The following is a 20,266-nucleotide window of genomic DNA, read 5'->3' on the forward strand; positions in this document are numbered from 1 at the left end:
CAGTCTGTGTCTTGAACACGGGCTCGGGGTGTCGAGGCCTCCCCTTGTCCAGAGAGAAGGTAGGACCCCAGTGTTCTTAGAGGATGTTTGAGAGTCAAGGTCCTGGTTAGAGGCTAGATAGGACACACACACACACACACACATACACACACACACACACACACACACTGGAAAACCTCACAACAGGACACTCTGGCTCACCATGGAGGTCTGCTTGAGCTGGCATGTTGGCACATGGGAGGTGCCAATCATTGGTGACCTGTCGGTGATCAGACCTGGAGAGACCACCACAGGCTGGCAAAGAGAGTGGCAGCACTCACTGAAGAGGCAGGGTGCTCGCTTCAGCAGCACTTATACTAAAATCGGAACAATACAGGGAAGGTTAGCACGGCCCCTGTGCAAGGATGACAGGCAAATTCATGAAGCTTCCATATTAAAAAGAAAAAAAAAAAAGAGGCAGGAGCCTGGGAGAGGGCAGAAACCAACCTCCAAAGCCCAGTAAGAGGCTAAGGTACAAAATCACCCTCCATACGGGAGGCCTGGAAAGAAAGTCCTCCCAGTGTCTACCTTGCATGACTCCTGCTGTGCCTGGAACTCTCTCACCTGGGAGACCTTCTTCCCCAAAGGCAAGCTCAGGCACTGGGCAGGTGTCAGTGCTTTCGTAGTAGACTGGACACATTCCTGCATTCCTGCAAACAGGCTAGCCAGGGTACCCCTCCTGGCTTTTCAAGGAGAAATCCCCAGGAGGAAGCTGCTTTTCCAGATCTATAGCTCTGCCCAGCTTGGGGCATAGGGGTTGAGAAGGTGCAGAGGCTGAAACCTCAGCAGAGCCAAGGGGCCAGGGCTGCGGGTGGTGGCAGGCCAGGAGTGTGGAGGCCTATAGACCTCCCTTGCCCATGGTGGGTGCTCAGAGTCACATACAATTACTCACCCAGTGTATCATAATTACCACAAATAGCCCATTAAAAGAAATAATCATCAAGATGATATTAGCAGACAGCAGGGGAAATGAAGAAGGAAAAGTGCTTATTCTCTATTGTCCCTTAATGGGGACAGGGGATGGCCAGTAGGCAGCAGCCAGAGCCTTAACACCAGAGTGAGGTGAAGGCTGGCTTGCCTCAGGCCTATTATGGGCAGATGCTACAGCCCGTTCCTCAGTCCCACATCCAGAACTCCCACATCTGGAACCCCACAGCCTTCACAAAACCCTCTCCTGAGATCCTGGAACAGTGTTCATGTCCTGCAAATCTCAAGAACTTAGACATCCTCTAGACAGTGTCCTGAGCTCAGGCCCTGACATCTCCCAAATGCCACCAGAAAGGTAGAGTCTGGAGAGAGCTGTAGTCTGGGGAATACGGGTAAGCTGGAGGGTGAAGGGACAGGGAACTGGTGGATCTCTGTGGTTTCAGCCATCAGAGACTAAGGACAGGCAGGAGGTCCTCACTGACAAGGGCTTTAGTGGCATTACAAACCGTCTCTCTTCCTTTTATCAAGGACACCAAGAGTCCTTCACCTGGGAAGAAGGGTGGATAAGCCTCCTCTGAAAGATTCCCACAGCCACGGAGAAACGACCAGCCACTGGCAACAGTGATTTCCAAGAAGCTGCCAGACCATGGACTGGCACCTGTGGGGGAGGCCCTGCCTCCCCAACACTTGGCCTCCTCCAGGAAGGAATGCTGTGTCTTACTTGTAACTAATTCAGGACAGCTAACCCTGAGCAGGGAACAGGCAGGTGATAAAATGTCCACGACATGGGGCTGGAAAACGGCTCCGCAGTTAGGAGCGTGCATAGACCGGTCTTTGAGAGGATCTGAGTTTGGTTTCCAGAACCCGTGTTAGGAACTGTCAGGTGGCTCACGACCGTCAGGAACTCCAACCTCAGAGGGTCTGCAGGACACCTGCATGTATGTGCACATACCCCACACACAGACATACGTGTATGTACATAATTTAAAGAGTAATGAATAAGAAAGTAAAAATGTCCCTTACAGGGAGAAGACCAAATAGTCAGAGAAATGGGGTCTGAACAAACACAATGACAGCACGGGCCCTGAGACCCAGGCCCTGAGAAAGGGAAGGATGCTCAGCCCCTCCTGTGCGACCCCAGAGGTCAGCAGCACTCTTATAAAAGGCTTGAGGCTGAATGAGGTCACAGACACCTCCCCAAAGTCGAAGAATCTAGAAGTGGTTGAGTTAGCAAAAAGGGAAGGGAGATACGCAGTCACAGAGCCAGAGAAAGGTTAACGGGGAAATGGACTCACCAGCAGGATTACAAGATGAATGATAGACAGACAAAAGTGGGAGTGTCTTTAACGTGTAGGGATGACCCTGGAGGCCCAACTTGCTGCCCCTGCAGTAAAAACATGAGTGTCAGGGTCTTCAAAGGCGCCCGGTGACGGATGGTGCCAAGGCCTACTGGCTTTGCAGGAGTGGATGAGTGGGTGAGCCTCCTCCATACAGATAGGCTTACCCAAATCCAATGTGGCTAGGGAGAAAGCCCCTTTCTCCTTGTCTTCAAGAATTGGAGCTCGGGGCTGGGGATTTAGCTCAGTGGTAGAGCGCTTACCTTGGAAGCGCAAGGCCCTGGGTTCGGTCCCCAGATCAAAAAAAAAAAAAAAAAAAAAAAAAAGAACCAAAAAGAATTGGAGCTCTAAGCAGAAGGACCCCGAAGCCTTCCTGCATGGCTCTCTACCCTGGGACTCAGCCTGTGGGCCGCAAATGATTCTAAGAACGGTCTTTTCTCCAAATGCCTTTCTAGGTAAGAATAAGCAATGTTTGCTTGCTTGCCACCATGTGATGCATTTCAAAGGTTGTTTAATGTGTGGGTATGGGTTTGATGTTGAAAATATGCCAGATAGTGGGGTCTGTGAATAACTCAAGGCTTTTCTTGTGAATTCCTGTAGAGTAACTCTCTCTGGGTTCTAAAGATCAGGCCTCCTTGGATTTTGACTTCCGTCTGATCCCAAGTGCAGGGCTCCAGAGTGTCTTCAAACCAATTATCTCCCACCAACCAAAAACCCCTAAGAGGTTAGGGTAGATAGACTGTCTCCAGAACACTACTCCCAGACCGGTCAGGACTGGGCTTTGCCTGCTGGAGAGGACCCACAGGGGACAGGCTCATATTGGACATAGCAGCTCCTGAAGAGGGCAGGAAGATGCTTATTGTGTGGACAGAGCTCAGCTAAGTGCCGTCCCTACTGACAGGCCAGAAGTCAGGCTACCCTCAGGAGAAGCTATGCTCCAAGCTCTCCAAGTACCCCATAAACATGGCCGATAAATCTCTCGCCATGGATGGGGGGCCATCCTGGCACAGCAGTTTTGTGTCCCCCTTTGTCAAAGCTTTTCAGAGTGCCTACGGACTGTGAAGAGACCTTCTGCAGGATCTTACTTTGGCCCCCTGTAAAAGAGTGAGTGGGGACAGCTCAGTGTCATCGCGGATGGGATGTGGCAGGGCTGGAAGTGGGAAGTCCAGTAGGTGAAGGTTGTATGCCCTCTCCTGCCGAGACCATCGCCTCCTTGGCCCATTCAGTCCCCAAGGACACAGAGAGAAGTGGATTCAGCTATAGTGACTTCCACCATAGAGGGCTTACGATGACTGGAACTACCCAGTGGATGGCTAGAAGTTGCTGTGGGTGCTAAGCCTGCAGCCCTTTTTCTTGCAGCTCTGGCTGCCTTCCTAAAACTGACCGCGCAGAAGCAGGTGCCCTGCGGATGCCCAGTGAGTCACCTGAGCTGAATCCTCCTTCCCCGGTCAGGCTCCCCTTTCTTCCCTCTGGCTCTGTTCTTCCCTGCCCCTCCCCCCTCCTCCGCCCTCCCAGCCACCTTTCCTCTGTCTTCTCCCTCCTAGCCTTTCATCCCTCTTCTCTCTCAGATCCCTTGCTTGCTCTTCTCTGGGCTCTCCCTTGTCCCTCTTTTCCTTCCTTTTTTACCTCCTCTCTCCCTTTCTCCATCTTCTAACCCTCCTTCCCTTCCTTCTCCATCCTCTTCCCCCACCCCAGTCGACCCCCTTCTTTTTCTTCCTCCCCCACGTCTCCCCCAATCCTTCTTTCTCTCTCCCACCCTCCACACTCCTCCTCACTCTTTTTGCCTCACCTCTGCATCGTCCATCCTGTCCTCTGAACCGAGCCATCCCCTCGCACTGCCCCCTGTTGGCTGCAGCACCTCCCCGCCACTCTGACATAACATCCTATGGATACTGCCGGGTTCCAGGTCCTGGGGTAGCCCAGTCTGCTCTCACACACCGACCTACACAAGGTATGCGTGTGTCAGCACGCGACCTCTCTCAACACATCTGCCAAAGTCACATCCGGCCTTGGCAAAGCATAGCCTCCTCCACTCTACCCCTGCTCCAACTGTAGCAGAGGAGTAGGAAATGCCAGTCAGGCAAGACCAGGACAACAGGCAGGGCAGTGGGTGGGCAAGGCAAAGAGAACAACAGCTCCTCACTGCTCAGACTGCAGCAATGATGGTCTTGCTTTAAGGAACTTGGTGACGGCCTCCACCTGGGTATAGCCAGCCTATCTTGGGTTAAAGAGGTCTTGCCAGAGAATCAGAAAAATCTGGGGTGTAGCCTGGGGCAGCTGTACCACCAAAGGGGCCCCTAAGGGGTGCCTTGGAGCTACCTCAGCAGCACACCAGTCAGGTGGCATGGAGTCTACCTCAGCAGCCCCATCAGTATAGTCAGTGCCCGCCATCCCCCAGACCACTCCAGTGTCCAAGCAGATCTGCTTGTCTGGCACACTCAGAGTCCTCTAGTCTACAGCTCATCTCGGAGGACAGGTTTGAAGTAAAAGAGCTGGCTGTCCTTGTGAACCAGGACAAGGCTGCTATTGGGTGGCGCTGGGGAGGTAGGTCAGGTCTCTGGTGACTTGCACCTGATCACTGGACAACCTTGAGGGACACAGGACAGAGGGTGACAGCGTTGAGTCCCTCAGCTCCTTCAGAGGTGATGGGGAGGAGTCACCCCAGGCTAGAGCTGATTCTAATTGTCTTCTTGACATCAGACCTCGGTGTCAGTGGACAAGAGCACTGGAGTCACAGCAGTCAGCACAGAGGTGGCTGCACTGGAGGAGCCAGGCTGAGCGAAGGGGTATTAAAGTTAGTGACTTAATGCTCGCATCAAGGATCGGGTCTCCAGCCTTGGCTATGGTTTCAGGTTCCCCACAACCCACCCCAGCACGTATCTCCCCAGCTCCAGGCTAATTGGCTGTGACAGCTCAAGCCCTCAGCAGCTGAGCAGTGTCGCTGTGAATTAGGCAGGCGCTGAGCCCGCCAGTCGCAAATTACTCTGCCTCTGCTGTGCTACAGGACTGGTGAGCGGCTGTAGGCTCCCGGGTGTGCCTGCACCTGGGCAGGACGGTAGTGCACTGGGCCAGAGAGTGCAGACACTTGTCTCCTTCCTTTCTGCTCATGTCGACCAAGGGTCTTACCTTCCCACAGCTCTTTGACCCCTGACACCTCATATCTTTCGGGGGGGGGGACCCTGATCTGCCTTGCCCCCTCTTCCCTGCACCCCAGCCTCAGGTCGGGTCTCACCAGCTAGTGATGGCCGGGATGCATTTCTGGTTTCCAACACCCCTCAGTGAGCCCTAGAGGATACCTGGGGCTCCTAGAGTAGCCACTGGCCCCTACCACAGGACACCCTGAGACCTGGGGTATACCCACTTCTGCTCAGAAAGCCAGCGCTTCTTTCCCACGGTCACTGACACAGTGTCTGTCCCCCGTTCCTCCTCTGGCTTCTGGACCTGAAGCATTTCTGGGTTCATACACACACTGGGGTGTCACACAATGAAAGTGGGGCTCATCTTCATCTATTCCTCCGAGACTGCCCATTAATCTATACATCTGCCAGTTTTTGCTGCACCCCAGTTCCCTCTGCATGGGAAGTTCTTCCCTGGCCACCCATCCTAGTTCTGACTCTCTGTATATTCCCCTCCCCCCATCACTCCATCCTGCACATCTGCCTCTCAAAGAAGGAGACCTCTGGGTTGGCTCTGTCATGTCCAGAATGGTCCACCTTCTAAGAGCCTGCATCACACTGTAGATGCTCGATCAATGCTCTCCAGGCCCTCTCACTTATTCCAGGACATACCTGGCAGGAGGCAGGGGCATGATTGTGATGGTGGGTCATAGTATGCCCCACCATCTTACCTTGGCCTGGGCTGGGCTTGAATCTGGGAGAGCAGGTGGCAAAGACGCAGTCCCTCCACCTAACAGGGCTCCCCTGGCTTCTAGCCTGACTCCATGGCCTCTGGAACTGCTGACTGGGCAGCTGAGATCTGAGGACAGGGCTGGAGGGGGATGAGCAAGAGAGCTGTGATCCTGCAGGACTGGTGTCCCTTCACCATGGCTTTCATGGCTGAAAGAAATCCCTACCTTGAGGCCTGGGCCAGCTTCTTCCTTGCACTTGCCCCATCCAAGCAGCAACTACATGCCCAGGGCCAGGCACCAGGGGACCATCACACATGAAACCCCTGCTCTTCCCCCTTGGCTTCTGTGTGAGGCTTGTGGGCCTCATCTGCTGATGTGTACTCAAGGACCTAGGCCCTTGCTTGGAGTCAGCCTCCTGCATGTGCTGGGATGGGAGGTGTCTGTATGCACATTTTCTGCACCCACATGTGTGGCTCTCTGCATGCACATACATATCCATGTGTGCTGGGGCAATGTCCATGTATGTACACAGCGTCATGTCGTGGTGTGCCCTCTTTGTGGGGTGCTGGGGACACTTGGGTCTTGTCTTGCCCCAGCCTTAGAGCCATCTATAGGTAAGAGACAGGGGGCGGGCTTCAGGGCTTCAGTATGCAGAGGCAGGAGTGGAGGAGGATAGAGCAGTGCCCAGCTGCAGCAGAGATGAGACGAGGGGAGTCCCCAAGTGGCAGCTCTGGAGCTTGTAAATGGGGGGCCCAGAATTAGCCATAAGGCCAGGATCCAGGGTCAGGATAGAGCTACCTGAAGCACAGTAAGTCTGCTGGATCCAGGTTTGCAGACTTTTCTGTGAGGTTAGTCTCCTGGGGTCCACGCTGTGTTGTGAGATCTTTGCAGACCACAGGAAAAGGCTAGGCAGCCCCAAACCTTCCTCTAGGTCACTGCTGTGCTCTCATGCTAGGCTTGCTGTCAGTCATTTTAGTCCCCGTTGGTCCAGAGGAGGCAGGTGGAAGGATGTAGGGTGGGGGGGTGTTGCTTAGGTGCAGGGTGTGAGTATAGGCTGAGCAGATCTTGTCCTCAGGTAGCCTTGTCAGTGAGCTATCTCCCCACCCCAACCCACGCCTTGTCCTCAGACTAGAAGGGCTGATGGGAGAGGACTAGGGGCCTGATCTGCTCTGAGGCTCAAGAGAACCAGGCTCATGACTGCGTCTTAGAGCATCTACAGCACAGGCGAGACTCTGGATGAACAGTGAACAAAGTTAATGAAGGCTAATCCCATTGCCTACACTATGGTCACCTTTGCCTAAGTCCCGTAACCACATTGTCCTCTAGCCCAAGCGGTCCAGATAGGTCCTGGTACAGCTATTGCCCTGACACACCAACACTGAATGGGCAAGCACACACACAGGCACAAGCATGCACGAGTGTGTATGCATGTGTGCACGTACACACACACACACACACACACACACACACACACACACACACAGGGCACCTGCAGGACTCTCAAGCCCATCTTAAATAGAGCTATAAGGCTCCCTGATGTCCCTGACAGCCCACCCCAACCTCCAAGCTAGGAAATAGGACGTCTGAAACCCTTCCATCCTCAGCAAGTTCCTCAAAAACACACTGAGATTTCCAGAGAAAATGGAAGCCCTAAGCTTGGTACGGTGGCTCCTTCCCTTAACCCCAGCACTTGGGAGGCAAAGGCAGGTGGGTCTCTATTTCAGGACAGCCTGGTCTACAAAATGAGTTCCAGGACAGCCAAGGCTACACAGAGAAACCCTGTCTTAGAAAATGAAAAAGAAAGGTGGCAGCGGGAGGGCTTGTGTGAGAACCCATGTTCTTGTCACAGGCCAGGACTTCCTTCCCTGTGCAGGACAAGGGAAAGCCAAAGGAAACTTCCCACACGTGGGGTTTTTGCCCCAGGTTTCAGAACTCCTCAAAAAACTTCTAGAAAAAACCATGTCTGAACTCCATATTCCTTTGTATGCCTCATTAGTCCTAGATAAAAAGCAGGGTAAAGAGAGAGAGGTAGAGAAGGTAGGTGAACTCAGATCTAGTCCCTCACAAATGAGGCAGGATCATGGGGCAACCCTAAGCCCACAACAGCATCCTGTGGCCCCTGAGTACCACACCCAGCAGCGCTACAGCAGAGTCCCAGATGCTCAAATGGGACAGAGGAAGCCTTGGAGTACTGGACGCTGAGAGGCCAATGGTCCAGTGTGTTGAGCAGGTAGGGTGGAAACAGCTATTGCAATCTTTCCCCAAAAGAAATCCAGTGGAGGTCACTCGTGCTGGACCTGTCTCTGGGTGTCCTCTAAGAGAGAATGGTTCTGTAACAGCTCTGTGGGTCTATGTAATGACTCTTCTGTTCTTAAACAGGACCTGTCTTTGGGCCCTAGCAGCCAAGTTGCCCTCAACTTAGATCCCTTCTCAGGGAGACAATCTTTGTGAACTTCCGCAGCAAGGCTGGCTGGAACCTGCAGGTCTCTCTTTGCTCTGAATTAGTTCTTATAGCTCAGCCCCCAGGTTCCTTCCCTCTCCAACATTTTCTGCCCACAAAAAGCTGCAGTTGCTTGAGCAACTGATGTGGACCTTCCAACTTCCGACTGAGAACTGAGATCGAGGCAGGAGCCTGGCTGGCTCCAAACTTGCCAAATTCAGAACTTTACATTCTGCTCTGATGGAGGGAGGGAACTGTCATTTCAAAGTTTGCAGCTGCCCAGAGAGCAGGGTGAGGTTTTTCAGAGCTCTCTTAACTACCCAATCTCCATCCTTTGGAGAATTGAAGCTGGGCCGCCCCTCGGGAAGGAACAGCTAGCAAGAATGGCTGGGACTGCTCAGACCATCAGGACACAACTGCAATGTACTTGGAGTCACCACCAAGGCCGCCTGGAGCCTCTGTCCTGACCTGCTTCGATGGGAGCTCCTAGCCGGCCAGCCACAGAATGCCGTCTTGGTTGCTGACAGACACATTTGCCTCTTAGTCAATTCCTCCCTGCTTTTGCCTATCTGGACATGCCAGCTCCCGTAAAACCCAATCCAGAGACTTTCGTATTTTTCTATTCCAAGAGAAACGTGTACAAAAATGAAAGTCACAGACACAACAGTCAGGTTCCAGTGACTTTTGGATCTAAACAGATTTATTTTTTTTAAAATTTTTTCCTTTCCTCAGTTTTGTAACAAATGGAAAAAAAAACACAACAAAAACCAACAACACAAAATTTTTTCCCCAACGATTTGTCTAGCGTCCTGTTCAGAAGGCTCAGCAGGAGCCACCTGGGAGCAGCAAAGGACGAAGGAGCCTCAGAGCACCCGGGATCAAGCCAGAGCTCAGCCGGTGCAGACGCGCCCATCTTAGAACACCCTCCACCGGGCCTCTCTTCCGGCTAGTCCAAAAAGGCGACCAAGCTTTAAAAAAGATTCCACAAACGAAACACAATTTAAATTAAATAAAAACACCTTTCCACCCGCCCATGCCAGGAGGTTCAGGCCTAAGCCTCCTCTTTAAAAAAATTTTTCTTCTAGAACTGTGCATTACTTTTTAAATTCTTTCGCTTCTCTGGAAGGTTAAAATAAGATATATTTCCCCAGGAGTCATAAATACGATCTGGTGCATAGAGAAATAGCAGCGCGGGAGTCCGGGCCAGCCCCAACCCGGCTGAGCACGGCCACCCCCCACCCCCCTCCCCCAGTCGAGTATAGCAGGACAGTGGGACCAACACGCAGGTAAGTTCCTCGGCTTCCTCTACAGGGAGCAGCGAACAGGGTGGGGACAAGCGGGTTGGAAGGCAGGCAGGGCCGGACCCCTCAGAGCGAATGAGCGAGGAGGGCACATGCGGGCACTCGCCGACCTCCGAGGGCGCACGGGGACCAGGGAGTTCCTCCGGGTTTTCTAATTACCAAGCAAAATAAATATTAATGTTGCGAAAATATGACCGCTTTAAAAAGGAGGAGGAGGAGTAAAAACAGGGCAAGAAAACGGAGGCAGAAGGAAAGACGACAGAGGAGCGCCGGGCCGGCGGAGGCTACCGGGAGCTGGTGGCGGCGCGGCCCCGCTGCGGCTGGGCTGAGGTTGGGACGCAGAACTGCGCTCCACGTCTGTACAAGTGGACGCTGCCAAGGAAGTCAGATCTGGCTCGGGCTTCCCTTAAGTATTCACCGTTCTCGGGGCGCCGTGGGACCCCGGCAAAGTCTAGACGGCGACCCTGAAGACGCTCGGACCGGGCCCCGGTGGGAGAGGCGCACCGCGGTAGGTACCTGGAGCTGGGGCTTCACGGCGGGGCGCGCAGGGCGGACCGGAGGACCCGGGCTGTTGCGACTGCACCGCCGGAGCGCGCGTCCCGGGCCTCAGAGTCCGAACCGAGGCCGGGGCAGCCTGCGCAAACTTGTCCCCGGCGGCGACGAGGCCCAGGGTCCGGCGCTCACAGAAAGAAGTCGGGTGCGCCTTTGGCGGCCCCGGGACCAGCCTGCGCTGGTGAGGGCTCCCGAGGGAAGCCGGCCCCGCCCGCGCCCCCCGGGCCGCCCCGGCCCGCCAACTTCTCGTATTTCTCCTTGTACAGGTCCCGCTCCTTGGCCAAACGCCCCACCTCCAGCTTCAGCTGCTCCACCTGGCTCTGGAGCTGGCACTTCTCGCTCTCCAGAATGTGCCGCTGCTGCACCCGCTTGAAGCGGCACGACTGCGCGTAGCCGCGGTTCTTGAGCGTGCGCCGCTTCTGTTTCAGTCGGATGACCTCCTCCTTGCTGAAGCCCCGGAGCTGCCGGTTCAGCTCCCGCACTGACATGGACACCAGCTGGTCGTCGGAGAAGCGCTCCTCCAAGCGCACGTGGTGGCCCGCGCCGCCTCCACCGTGACCCGCGCCTCCGCCGTGGTGGCCAGAGCCTCCGTGGTGGTGGTGGTGGTGATGGTGATGGTGGGCAGAGTGGTGGTGGTGTGCAGTGTGGTGTGCGCCGTGGTGGTGGCCGGCACCCATGTCGTCCGCGCCGCCGCCGCCGCCGCCGCCGCCCGCGAAGCTCTGGCCCCGGAAGGCCTCATAGGCCGCAGCAGCCGCCGGGTGATGCGCGCCGTGGTGCGCGCCGTGGTGGCCGCTGCTGATGAGCGCCTCCACCGCGTCCTCCGGCGTCAGGTTGAGCGCCTCGGGGTTCAGGTGGTGCTGGTACCCGCTCATCCAGTACAGATCCTCCAGCACCGCTTTTCCTGAGGCGCCCCCGACAGTGCCGGGGCCTCCACTCGGCGGCCCCGGGGCGCCCCCGGCCTGAGCCGCGCTGCCCCCGCCGCCCGCGCCGCTGCCGGTGCCGGGGCTGGGTGCGCAGAAGCTGGGCGAAGAGGGCACCGAGGAGCAGGGCGTGCTGAGGGGCGTCGAGGATAGCGAGCCGGGTGGCAGGCGGTGGCAGAAGCGCTCGGCCTCGGGCGGCTCCTTCTTCACCTCGAACTTCATCAGGTCGAAGTCGTTGACGTACTCGATGGCCAGTGGGCTGCTGGGCAGCTCTGCGCCCATCGCCAGCTCCGCGGCCATCGCCCGGGGCCCCAGCCCCGCCGCTGCCGCGCCAGGCCGCGCCCGACGGGCGGCGGGGGGCGTGGGGGGCCGCGGGCTTCTCTCCCCTAGCTCCCCCGGGCCGCGGTGGGTGCAGGCTCTGGTCGCGCCGCCGAAGGGCGCAGCAAAAGTTTCGTGCTGTCAACTCTGCGCTGCGCTCAGGGGACGCCGCGGGCCAGGCCTCTCGGGCGGCCCCCCGGCCCGCTGCGGGCGGGCGCAGGGCCCCGATCTTGCTCTCCTCCTCCTGCTCCTCCGCTGTCCTGGCCTGGAGGGTGCAGAGGCCGCGCCCCGGGCTCTGCCGCGCTCCGGGCTCTCCCGCCCGGCCCCGCCCCGCGCCCCACCCGCGCTGCCGGCCGGCCCCGCCTCCCTCGGCCCAGCGCAGAGCGGCACAAGCCTTTATAGAGACGCGCTTCTGGGCCCGCCTCCCCAGGTGGGGGCCGACGCCCCCGGGCCAATCGGAGCCCCAGACCTGCCGCCTTCATTTGCCTATCCCCATGGCAACCCGGAGCCCAGCTGTCAATCTCCTGCGGGAAACAGCTGTGGGAAGGGGTGGGGAAGGGCCGCCGGCAAGAGGAGTGGGCAGGGCCCCCTGGTGGCCGCCGCATGGGACTGCACAGCAGAGGGCGCGAGACCAAGTGGCAGAACCTGAGGTTCCAGGATCACAGTGGAGCGCAGGAGAGCTGGGGAGGACCTCGTCCAGGGGACTCCCTCGGTGTCTGGGATCCATTAAGTGGCCTAGCTGGCTGTGTCCTGTACCAGACCCAAGTGGCCTGGAGTCCCCAGAACGGGGACCTCTAGCTATCTTGACACCGGTGACTCCGAGCTGCCCGGGAGCGCCGGCTATTTTTATCCTGTGGTTGGGACCGGTTCAGGAATTCAGTCAACAAAGTTGCTGGCACCTCGGGCGGCGGGATGCACGGTGGAACCGCAGGCCTCTGAGCCACGGTGTGGTAGGTGGAGTGGGATAGACGCCTGTGGCCACCACGGGGCTTAAGGAGCAGGTCTTGGAGACTACCTGCGTAGAGGGCCCATTGAGTGCATGAGGCTGATGGCTCTGGACGCCTGCGGAAAGGCCTGCAAGGAAGCTCAGACCCAGCTGCCCACTGGGAACCTTTAGAGGGGACTTCCTGGGTGGGCGCGAGTCGGAGTGACACGTTGAACACAGATTGCTACCCTCACACTTGCTGAATGTCTCTACACACCTACTAGGAGGCCAGCTCAGAGTAAAAGAAAGCCAAGCCACAAGGAGAACACGGAGGGTGGGTGACAAGATGTGAGTTCTGTGACCCTCCCAGAATTCCAGATCCAGACCGAAGATAGAAAGGGAGTGCACTCAGGAACAACAGCTGGGCATGTCCCAGAGTGGGTTTTTCTCCTCTGGGTTATCTATATTCTTATATGCTGTTGACTATTAAAAACATCAGCCGGGCAACGGTGGTGCAGGCCTTTAGCTGCAGCTCTCCCGAGGTAGAGGCAGGAAGATTTCTGAGAGTTCAAGGCCAGCCTGGTCTACAGAGCAAGTTCCAGGACAGACAAGGCTACACAGAGAAGCCTTATCTCGAAAAACCAAAAATCAATCAGTCAATCAATCAATCAATCAATCAATCAATCCTTAAATATAAACCATTTGTGTACAGAAAAAAAAAGCCTAAAAGGATATTCACAGGATTCCTATCCCAGGACTGACGTCATGGTGCCAGCAGCTCTGCCGGCTCCCTCTGCAGGTGCCTGCTATTTCACAGGGGATGCCTGGGAGCTAGGAGTGAATAGCTCCTTCCCTCAGTGTCTGGACACTCCTCACCTTCATATTCACCTCTGCAGGGCTTGGTTTTCAGGAACAAACAAACAAAAGCACAAGGAAACCCCTACAAGAGTCTCCCCTTGGCCTGTTCCAAAGGAGATTTCAGGGGGCCATTGGTGGAATGTTTATCTTTGAGGCTCTACAGTGCTGAGGTGGGAGCTACAGCCGTCAGTGTAATCGTGCCCTTTCTACAGAGGAGAAAACAAGGCCGTGAAAGGTAACTGGCTTTGTCCAAGATGACCTGTGGCCAAAGGGGAGCCTTTGAGTTAGAGCATGAGGTCTCATCAAGTGAGCCTGCGTTTCAGCTCTCTGTCTCCTGCAGCACGGCAAAGGCATTGGACCAGGGAACTCAGCCTGAGTCCCAGCTCAGGGCCTGAGGACGAGCTACGTGTCCGGGTACAGCATCCCATGTAGTCTTGGGCACACTAAAAAGGGTCCAGAGGAAGGAGACGATGAGATTGGACAGCCTGCCTTCTCTGGGCCCCACTCCTGGTGTGGGTATGGGAGCACATTTTAACCCCAATACTTGGGAAGCAGAGGCTTGCAGATCTCTGAGTTCAAGACTAGCCTGGTCTACAGAGTGAGTTCCAGGACAGCAAGGGCTACAAAGAGAAACCCTGTCTAAGAAAAGAAAGGAAGGAAGGAAGGGAGAGAGGGAGGGAGGGAGGGAGGAAGGGAGGAAGGAAAGATGGAAGGATGGGAAGAAAGGAAGGATGGATGGAAGGAAGGAAAAGAAAAGAAAGAGGAGAAAGTTGATGTGTTGATTCCTTCCACTGTGCCATCACAAGCTTAGCACCTCAAGAAGAGCATGTTCCCTCACTGTTTCAGGGTGTCAGGTCAGGAACCTAGGAAGGGCCCAACAGGGGCTTCCCTGTTGGCATCTCCCGGGCTGCAGCGAGCTGTGGCGAGCTGTGGTTCATCTAGGACAGGGGTTTTTTTTTGACTCCAGGACAGTTGCTGACTTGCTGTTGGCTGGTAGCTGCTGAGTTGGCTGAGTGAAGTGTGGGAAGAGCAGAAGAGGCAGGGGAGCCTCAGAAGTGAGTGAGGGAAGGAAGGGTGAGCCCTGAAAACAGGGGTGGGAGCCTGGATTGGGAAGGACCGCTTGGCGGAATGGTAGGACAGGTAGACTAAGGCTAGACTTGCAGGGGTTTGCCGAGGAGGAGCCTGAGAGGCCGTGTGTGGCTCAGGGATTCCCCAAGGGCTCTGGACAGAGGGGAACTGGGCTGTGAAAAGTGATGGGGACATTGGGGTGCCCGTCAAGCCACCCCCAACAACCAGTACCTTCTACTTCCTAAGAGTAAGTACCCAGTGCTGCTGGTTGCTATTGGCTTGTTTTGGGCTCACTGCCCCAGGTGCTCAGCTCAGCAGATCCAACAACTACTGGATGGCACCAGCCACGTACGGTCATTGCATGGGGCATGAGTCACAGGCAGAGCTGATCTAACTTCCACGGGAGGTAGAATTTCTAAACATCGACCCATCAGAAAGCACTGTGATGTGTGCAAGTGTGGCCTGTCATGCTGGATTTAATTCACGGGAACATGGTCACTGAGTGAGGCAGTGTCAGACTACACAGAGCCCAAACTACACTTTGCCTCTTGTTAGAAAAGCTCTTTGTAAAACAGAGCCTTAATTTTTCTTCTACCTGCGGAATACTGGGGTTACGGTAACGTACCAGCATACCAGGCCAGAAAGTTCTAAACTTGTTTCGGGTTAGAGATCTGGCTTAACTGCTTGTCTGTCATACATGAAACCCCGGGTTTGATCTCCAGAATCTCAAAGCTGGCCATGTTGGCACAGGCCTAAAATCCCTGCTCTCAGGATGTGGGGGCAAGAGGGCCGGAAGTTCAGGTCATCTCATCTACATACTGAGTTCAAGATCAGACTGGGACAAATGAGGCCTTGTCTCAAAACAGCAAAAATATCCTGTCCCACAGACACGCTGAGTATTTTCCCGGTGGAGGCTGCACAGTCCCACAGCAGCTAAGATGAGGAGACCTGCTAGGGGCCATTTATAAAGAAACAGACTGGGCTGTGGAGATGGCTCCGTCAGTTAAGTGCTTGTCTTGTAAGCATGAAGACCTGAGGTTGAATCACTGGAACCCAAGTAAGAAGCTATGTGGGGTGGGTGATACGCTTGTGACCCCAGTGATGGCCAGATGGAGCGTGGAGGAAGAGCCCTGGAAACTTGCAGGCCAACTAAGCCTGCACTACATGATAAAGTTATAGACCAAGGTCAGAATCTGTCTCCAGCAAAGGGTGGAAGGCAGCATCCCAGGCTTCTGATGAGTCCTTGGCTTGGCCATTGCTCTGCCCCATCCTTATCCCCATTCCTGGCTATAATCCAGGCACCATTAGTGGGTGCACACTCCATAAGGAATATAAAGGGACACCAGTTGGGAGCAGTAGGCCCAATCAAGAGGCCCACTGGCAGCCCCCAGGTAGCAGCCAGTGACAACCCCTCCGCACCCCCAACCCATATTCCCATCCCTGGTCCCCATGGCTTCTTCTAAGCACATAGAAGCAGACCTCTACAAATACATCTCTGGGCACATTCTCTACCTTAGGGCCCTCCACTTAGAGGAAGAGAAGCCGTATCTGGGCCCTCTGATCAGTGTAGCTGCAAGGCTCCTCAGCTGGGAGGTAGACAGGCTGTCTGGCTAGTCTCAGGGGACCAGCTTTGGAGCACATGAATTCCTGATGTGTGGTTCTGTCCAGCAGGCCCTACCCCTGGGGCTGCTCACATACACCAATGTCTCACTAAGTTCCTTGGGACTTAGAGCATGTAAGGATTAGCTGCATGCTGCTTCTGAGGTGGAGCCCCTCCAGACAATGCAGTATGGTCTGTTGTATGCAACTCTTGTCAGGTGCTTGCTAAGTGCTGAACACAAAGGATGGCTCCTACCATGGCTGTCTCAGGCTATGTCAGAACTAGGTACCCATTCAGGACTCCTACCTATAGTGATGCTCACTGGGGAAGTGAGGGTGTGCTCGCTTAGAACTTACCTATGAAGCTAGAGTGCTCAAGGATCCTAGCCTGAAGCCAGCCGTGTCCTTTTGCCAGCTCATGGAGCATCAGCCATAGGGCAAGAGGTGGGAGCAGGGAATGGGTGAGTGCCACAGCCTGGTATCCTGCAGCTCTGCTTATTTCTACTTCTACCCAGGAAGAGGAGGGAGACCAGAAACTTTGTTCTCATAGGTGGGTACCCCAGAGGCATGGGGAGGAGGATGCAGGGATGGCCCTGTAGGCCCAATGGCACTGGATGGCTGTGGTATAGAGGCTTCATTTTGGTGGACTTAGTGCCTCACATTCTAGGCAAGCATTCTACCTCTGAGCTACACACTACCTCCAGAAGGCCGACCCTGCCCATGAAACTCCAGGGCTCCAGTATCAGGGGACTCCAATCCGTTCACCGACAGGTCTCGTGCTTTTCTTCTAGACTGGTCTATGTTGCTAAAATTGCTACAGCAGGCCCTTGATAAAGTGATGCAGTGATGGTGAGGGGTCTCTGCGTACACGGCTAGGCCTTCCAGTGTTGGACATTTTCATGGCTTGGCCTCAGTTTTTTTATTGCAGCCTGGGTGAGGGAACTCCCCTCCTGGGCAGGGGCTGTGGTAGAGTGTGAAACAGCGTACCTATACCTCCTACAGTCTTAAGGGCAGACAGAGGTAACTGCCACCTGTGTGTGGGGTGGGCACTAGGATCCTGACTTGGTACAGCAAAGGCTGAGGGGCTTGGGATATTGAGTCACTGCAGGGCGTATTGGACCCAAGCTACTACAGACAGTGTGTGGCAGTAGCTGACCGGTACAAACATCAGTACAGACACCAGGGCATGGCTGGCCTGCATCACTGCAGGCCTGTAAACAAATTCTTTGATGATACATGTCTCATCCTTGGAAAGGCCACCTGAATGAGCCTGTGTCTCCAGTCTTCCCCATCCAGCATCTCTGTGGGAGGAAACAAGATCTCAACCCAGTCTTCTAGAAGACACCTGCAGAGAGGAGGTCTATCCAAGCCATGCCCTTCCCCAGGGTAGCCAGGCCTTCTCTTCCTGTGCCTCAGTCCCAACCTGTCCCATGTAACTTGACGATAACCTGCAACCCAGAACACCCCATTTACACTGACCTGGCCAAGGGGAAAGGTTGCCTCTGAGCCTCACAAGAGTTGGCAAGAGCAGGCCATACTCTTGTGTCCCTGACATGTCCACAGTCCTGTGGTTGTGTGGTAGTCAAGACAGCCAACTAGACACAGGATAAAACCTTTATTGCTGAACATAAAATGCCCACCAGAGAGGCCTGGCCAGTAGCCTCTTCCCTGGGCAGAAGTCCTGGGTAGGGAGGGTTGGGGACACCAGTCCTACAACTACTGCCACTGCCACCACAGGAGACAGGCTGGGATGAACTCACATGGCATCCTTATGGGTGGGGAGCCAGGGACAAGTCCTAGAGTGAGGCTGGGTGCCTTGGAGGGGAGGAGGGGAAGAAGGGAAGAGGGAAAGGAGAGGAACAGGGAACGGACAGGGCCTTGGCTTGAGGGAGAACAAGGCCTGGGCACACAAAGGCCTCCAGCGGCTGTGAGCCAAATGGGAGGAGCTATGTATCCCTGCTTTTAGCCCCAGCTGGGCTCAGTGGCAGGCTGCTTCTCCTCAGGAGCAGTGGTGGGTAGAGCCTCCATTCTCTCCAGGGGTGAGGGTCTGAGGTAGGTGCGGGCTGGTCCCCAGGGAGCCTCACAGGCGTGGTTTGATGTGTAGCGGCTTCCCTATATAGAGAGCAAAGGTCAAGCATCAAGCCACTCCAACCCAGCAGGAACTTCCCCACTTCAAGTTTCTGGCTGAAGGTCAGGCCTCGGAAAACTACCAGCCCAGGCCTGTCCAGCAAAGGTCTGCAAGGAGCCAGCCCCAGGTCTTATCTACCTCCTCAGTTCCTGCAATGAACCAGGACCTGAGGAGAGGAGCAGAGAGAGAGGGAAGAGACCAGGATTCTGCCAATTCAAGGTCTTGTTGGGCTGAGTGGCAGCTTAGGAGGGCCAGGCAGCCCTTGTACAGTGGGCGGGCCCACAGGTGGGAGCCACAACACTCTGCAGGCTGAGCTATAAATACTGGTGCGCGCAGACACGCAGGCACATGCCACACTCACACCTGGGAGCAAGGCTGCCAGACACAGACAGGGCAGGTGTGCTTTCCACATGGGAAACTGAGGTGTATGAGAGCAGGTGGCCCCCAAAGGGTGGGGTGAGTAGACCAGTAGAAGCTGACAGGTCTGAAGGCAGGAAGGGCAGAAAGGTCCCTGGGGTGGAATATCCTGAGGGCTCCTGCCTGGAGGGAGCTTTCTTTTCATAAATGTTCTGTGTCACTCTCCCAGGTGCCAGTGTCCTGATGGTCACAGCTATTTCAATGTGGCTCTGTGGCATGGCCCACATGTCCCTGTAAGGCCTCTCTCATGGCGGGGTTCCTTTCTCCAGGGCTGTTAATTCCATTCACTGTTCAGCCAGCCAAAGACAGGAGTGAGGCCCAGCAGCTGGGCCCAGGCCTGCAGATTCAACAGCCTCGGCCAGGTTAGCCCCCATTTGTCCCCTGGGCTGCGGCAACAGGCACAGCCAGGCTTCCTGCCAGAGGCTGTCCCAGCGCAGCTGCACTTGCCCCTCCAGCTCCCTTCCTGGCTGAAGAAGCCTCAGGAGGTTCCTGGAGCCCAGCCTACACACAGGGTACTCGCACCCTTTGATTCCTTTCCTCCTGGGATTAACTTCTGGGTTCCTGCTCTTTAAAAGACACATGCTGCCTCAGAGTCCCCAGCTGCTCCCCAGACAGTACCACCTACATGGAAGGAACTGTTGTCCCACCTAGGTTCCAGTTGGGCAAGGGCCTGGTATCATCTACTCTGCACCCAAGAAGGACGATGTAACCAGGAGGCAGCCCCTCCAGCAGGCACTTCAGTGTGCTCAGTGGGGCTGTTAGAGAAGCCTGCAGCAAGCATCTTCCATTAACGTTACGGCCGTGAAATATGACAATAAAATGATAGCCGTATGGTCGCAAATTTGCAGCCCGCCGAGCTGCGTGGGGTTTATCGTCACTCAAACGCGCAGAGAGCTGTAAAATGTTTACAGAAAGGGTCGTTTGCAGCCATAAAATCCTCCTTTCTCTCCTAAACAAGGCTGAGTAGAGCCATTTACCAAGCCCCAAACGCTCATTGGGGAGAGGGAACATCTGTTCTCTCCAGGAGTGTGCGGTGATCTTCCAGAACAAATTAACAGAAATGGGTGCTTTCTAATTAAATCAGCCCTCGCTGGGGTGGTCTTCAAGGCGGCCACTGCTGTGCTTGCTCCTCAGTGGCCTGCCCTGGGCACCCGGTACACTAGTTCCCAGGCCCCACCCAGAGACGCCATTCTGAGTGTACATTTAAAAAGACCCAGGAGGGGCCAGACTGCTCACCTGAGTCCTTCGGGCGGGGGCTCCTGGGGGCCTGGGGCCCAGTCTGGCCTCCTGGGCTTGGAGAGGAATGCAGGGAGATAAAGGATGGTAGCTTGCAGAGGCTGCCAGAGCCTGTTCCTGAGCCTGCCCCACCTGTCCCAGAGACAGCTTCTTCCTGATCCAAGGAAGGGGTGGAGGAACCAGTGGAGGGAGAAGAGGAAGGAGAGGAGGCAGCAGTGGCCTTTGAAGACAGGGTAGAGGTGGAGGCTAATACCCTTGGGGAGGGGGGAGGGGAGGCTGGGGCCTCAGTTCTGGAAGCCAGACCACTGGACATCTGTCTGGCAGGGCGAGGAGTAGTACTGGGCTTCCTGCAGG

At 55.6% G+C, this 20,266-nt stretch overlaps 1 protein-coding gene and 1 non-coding gene across 2 annotated transcripts; one reads left to right on the top strand and one right to left on the bottom strand.

Moving 5' to 3' along the window:
- Positions 1-332: 332 nt before the first annotated feature.
- Positions 333-439, top strand: LOC116890361. The gene has a single exon (XR_004386579.1). It is a non-coding gene; the product is annotated as a U6 spliceosomal RNA (small nuclear RNA).
- An 8,823-nt stretch (positions 440-9,262) lies between these two features.
- Positions 9,263-11,663, bottom strand: Mafa (MAF bZIP transcription factor A). Its single transcript, XM_032916939.1, has one exon. It carries the CDS (start codon positions 11,661-11,663, stop codon positions 10,572-10,574), a length of 1,092 nt encoding a protein of 363 aa, XP_032772830.1. The 3' UTR covers positions 9,263-10,571.
- Positions 11,664-20,266: the final 8,603 nt, after the last annotated feature.

This window comes from Rattus rattus, chromosome 1, assembly GCF_011064425.1.
Source record: "Rattus rattus isolate New Zealand chromosome 1, Rrattus_CSIRO_v1, whole genome shotgun sequence".
Lineage (NCBI taxonomy): Eukaryota > Metazoa > Chordata > Mammalia > Rodentia > Muridae > Rattus > Rattus rattus.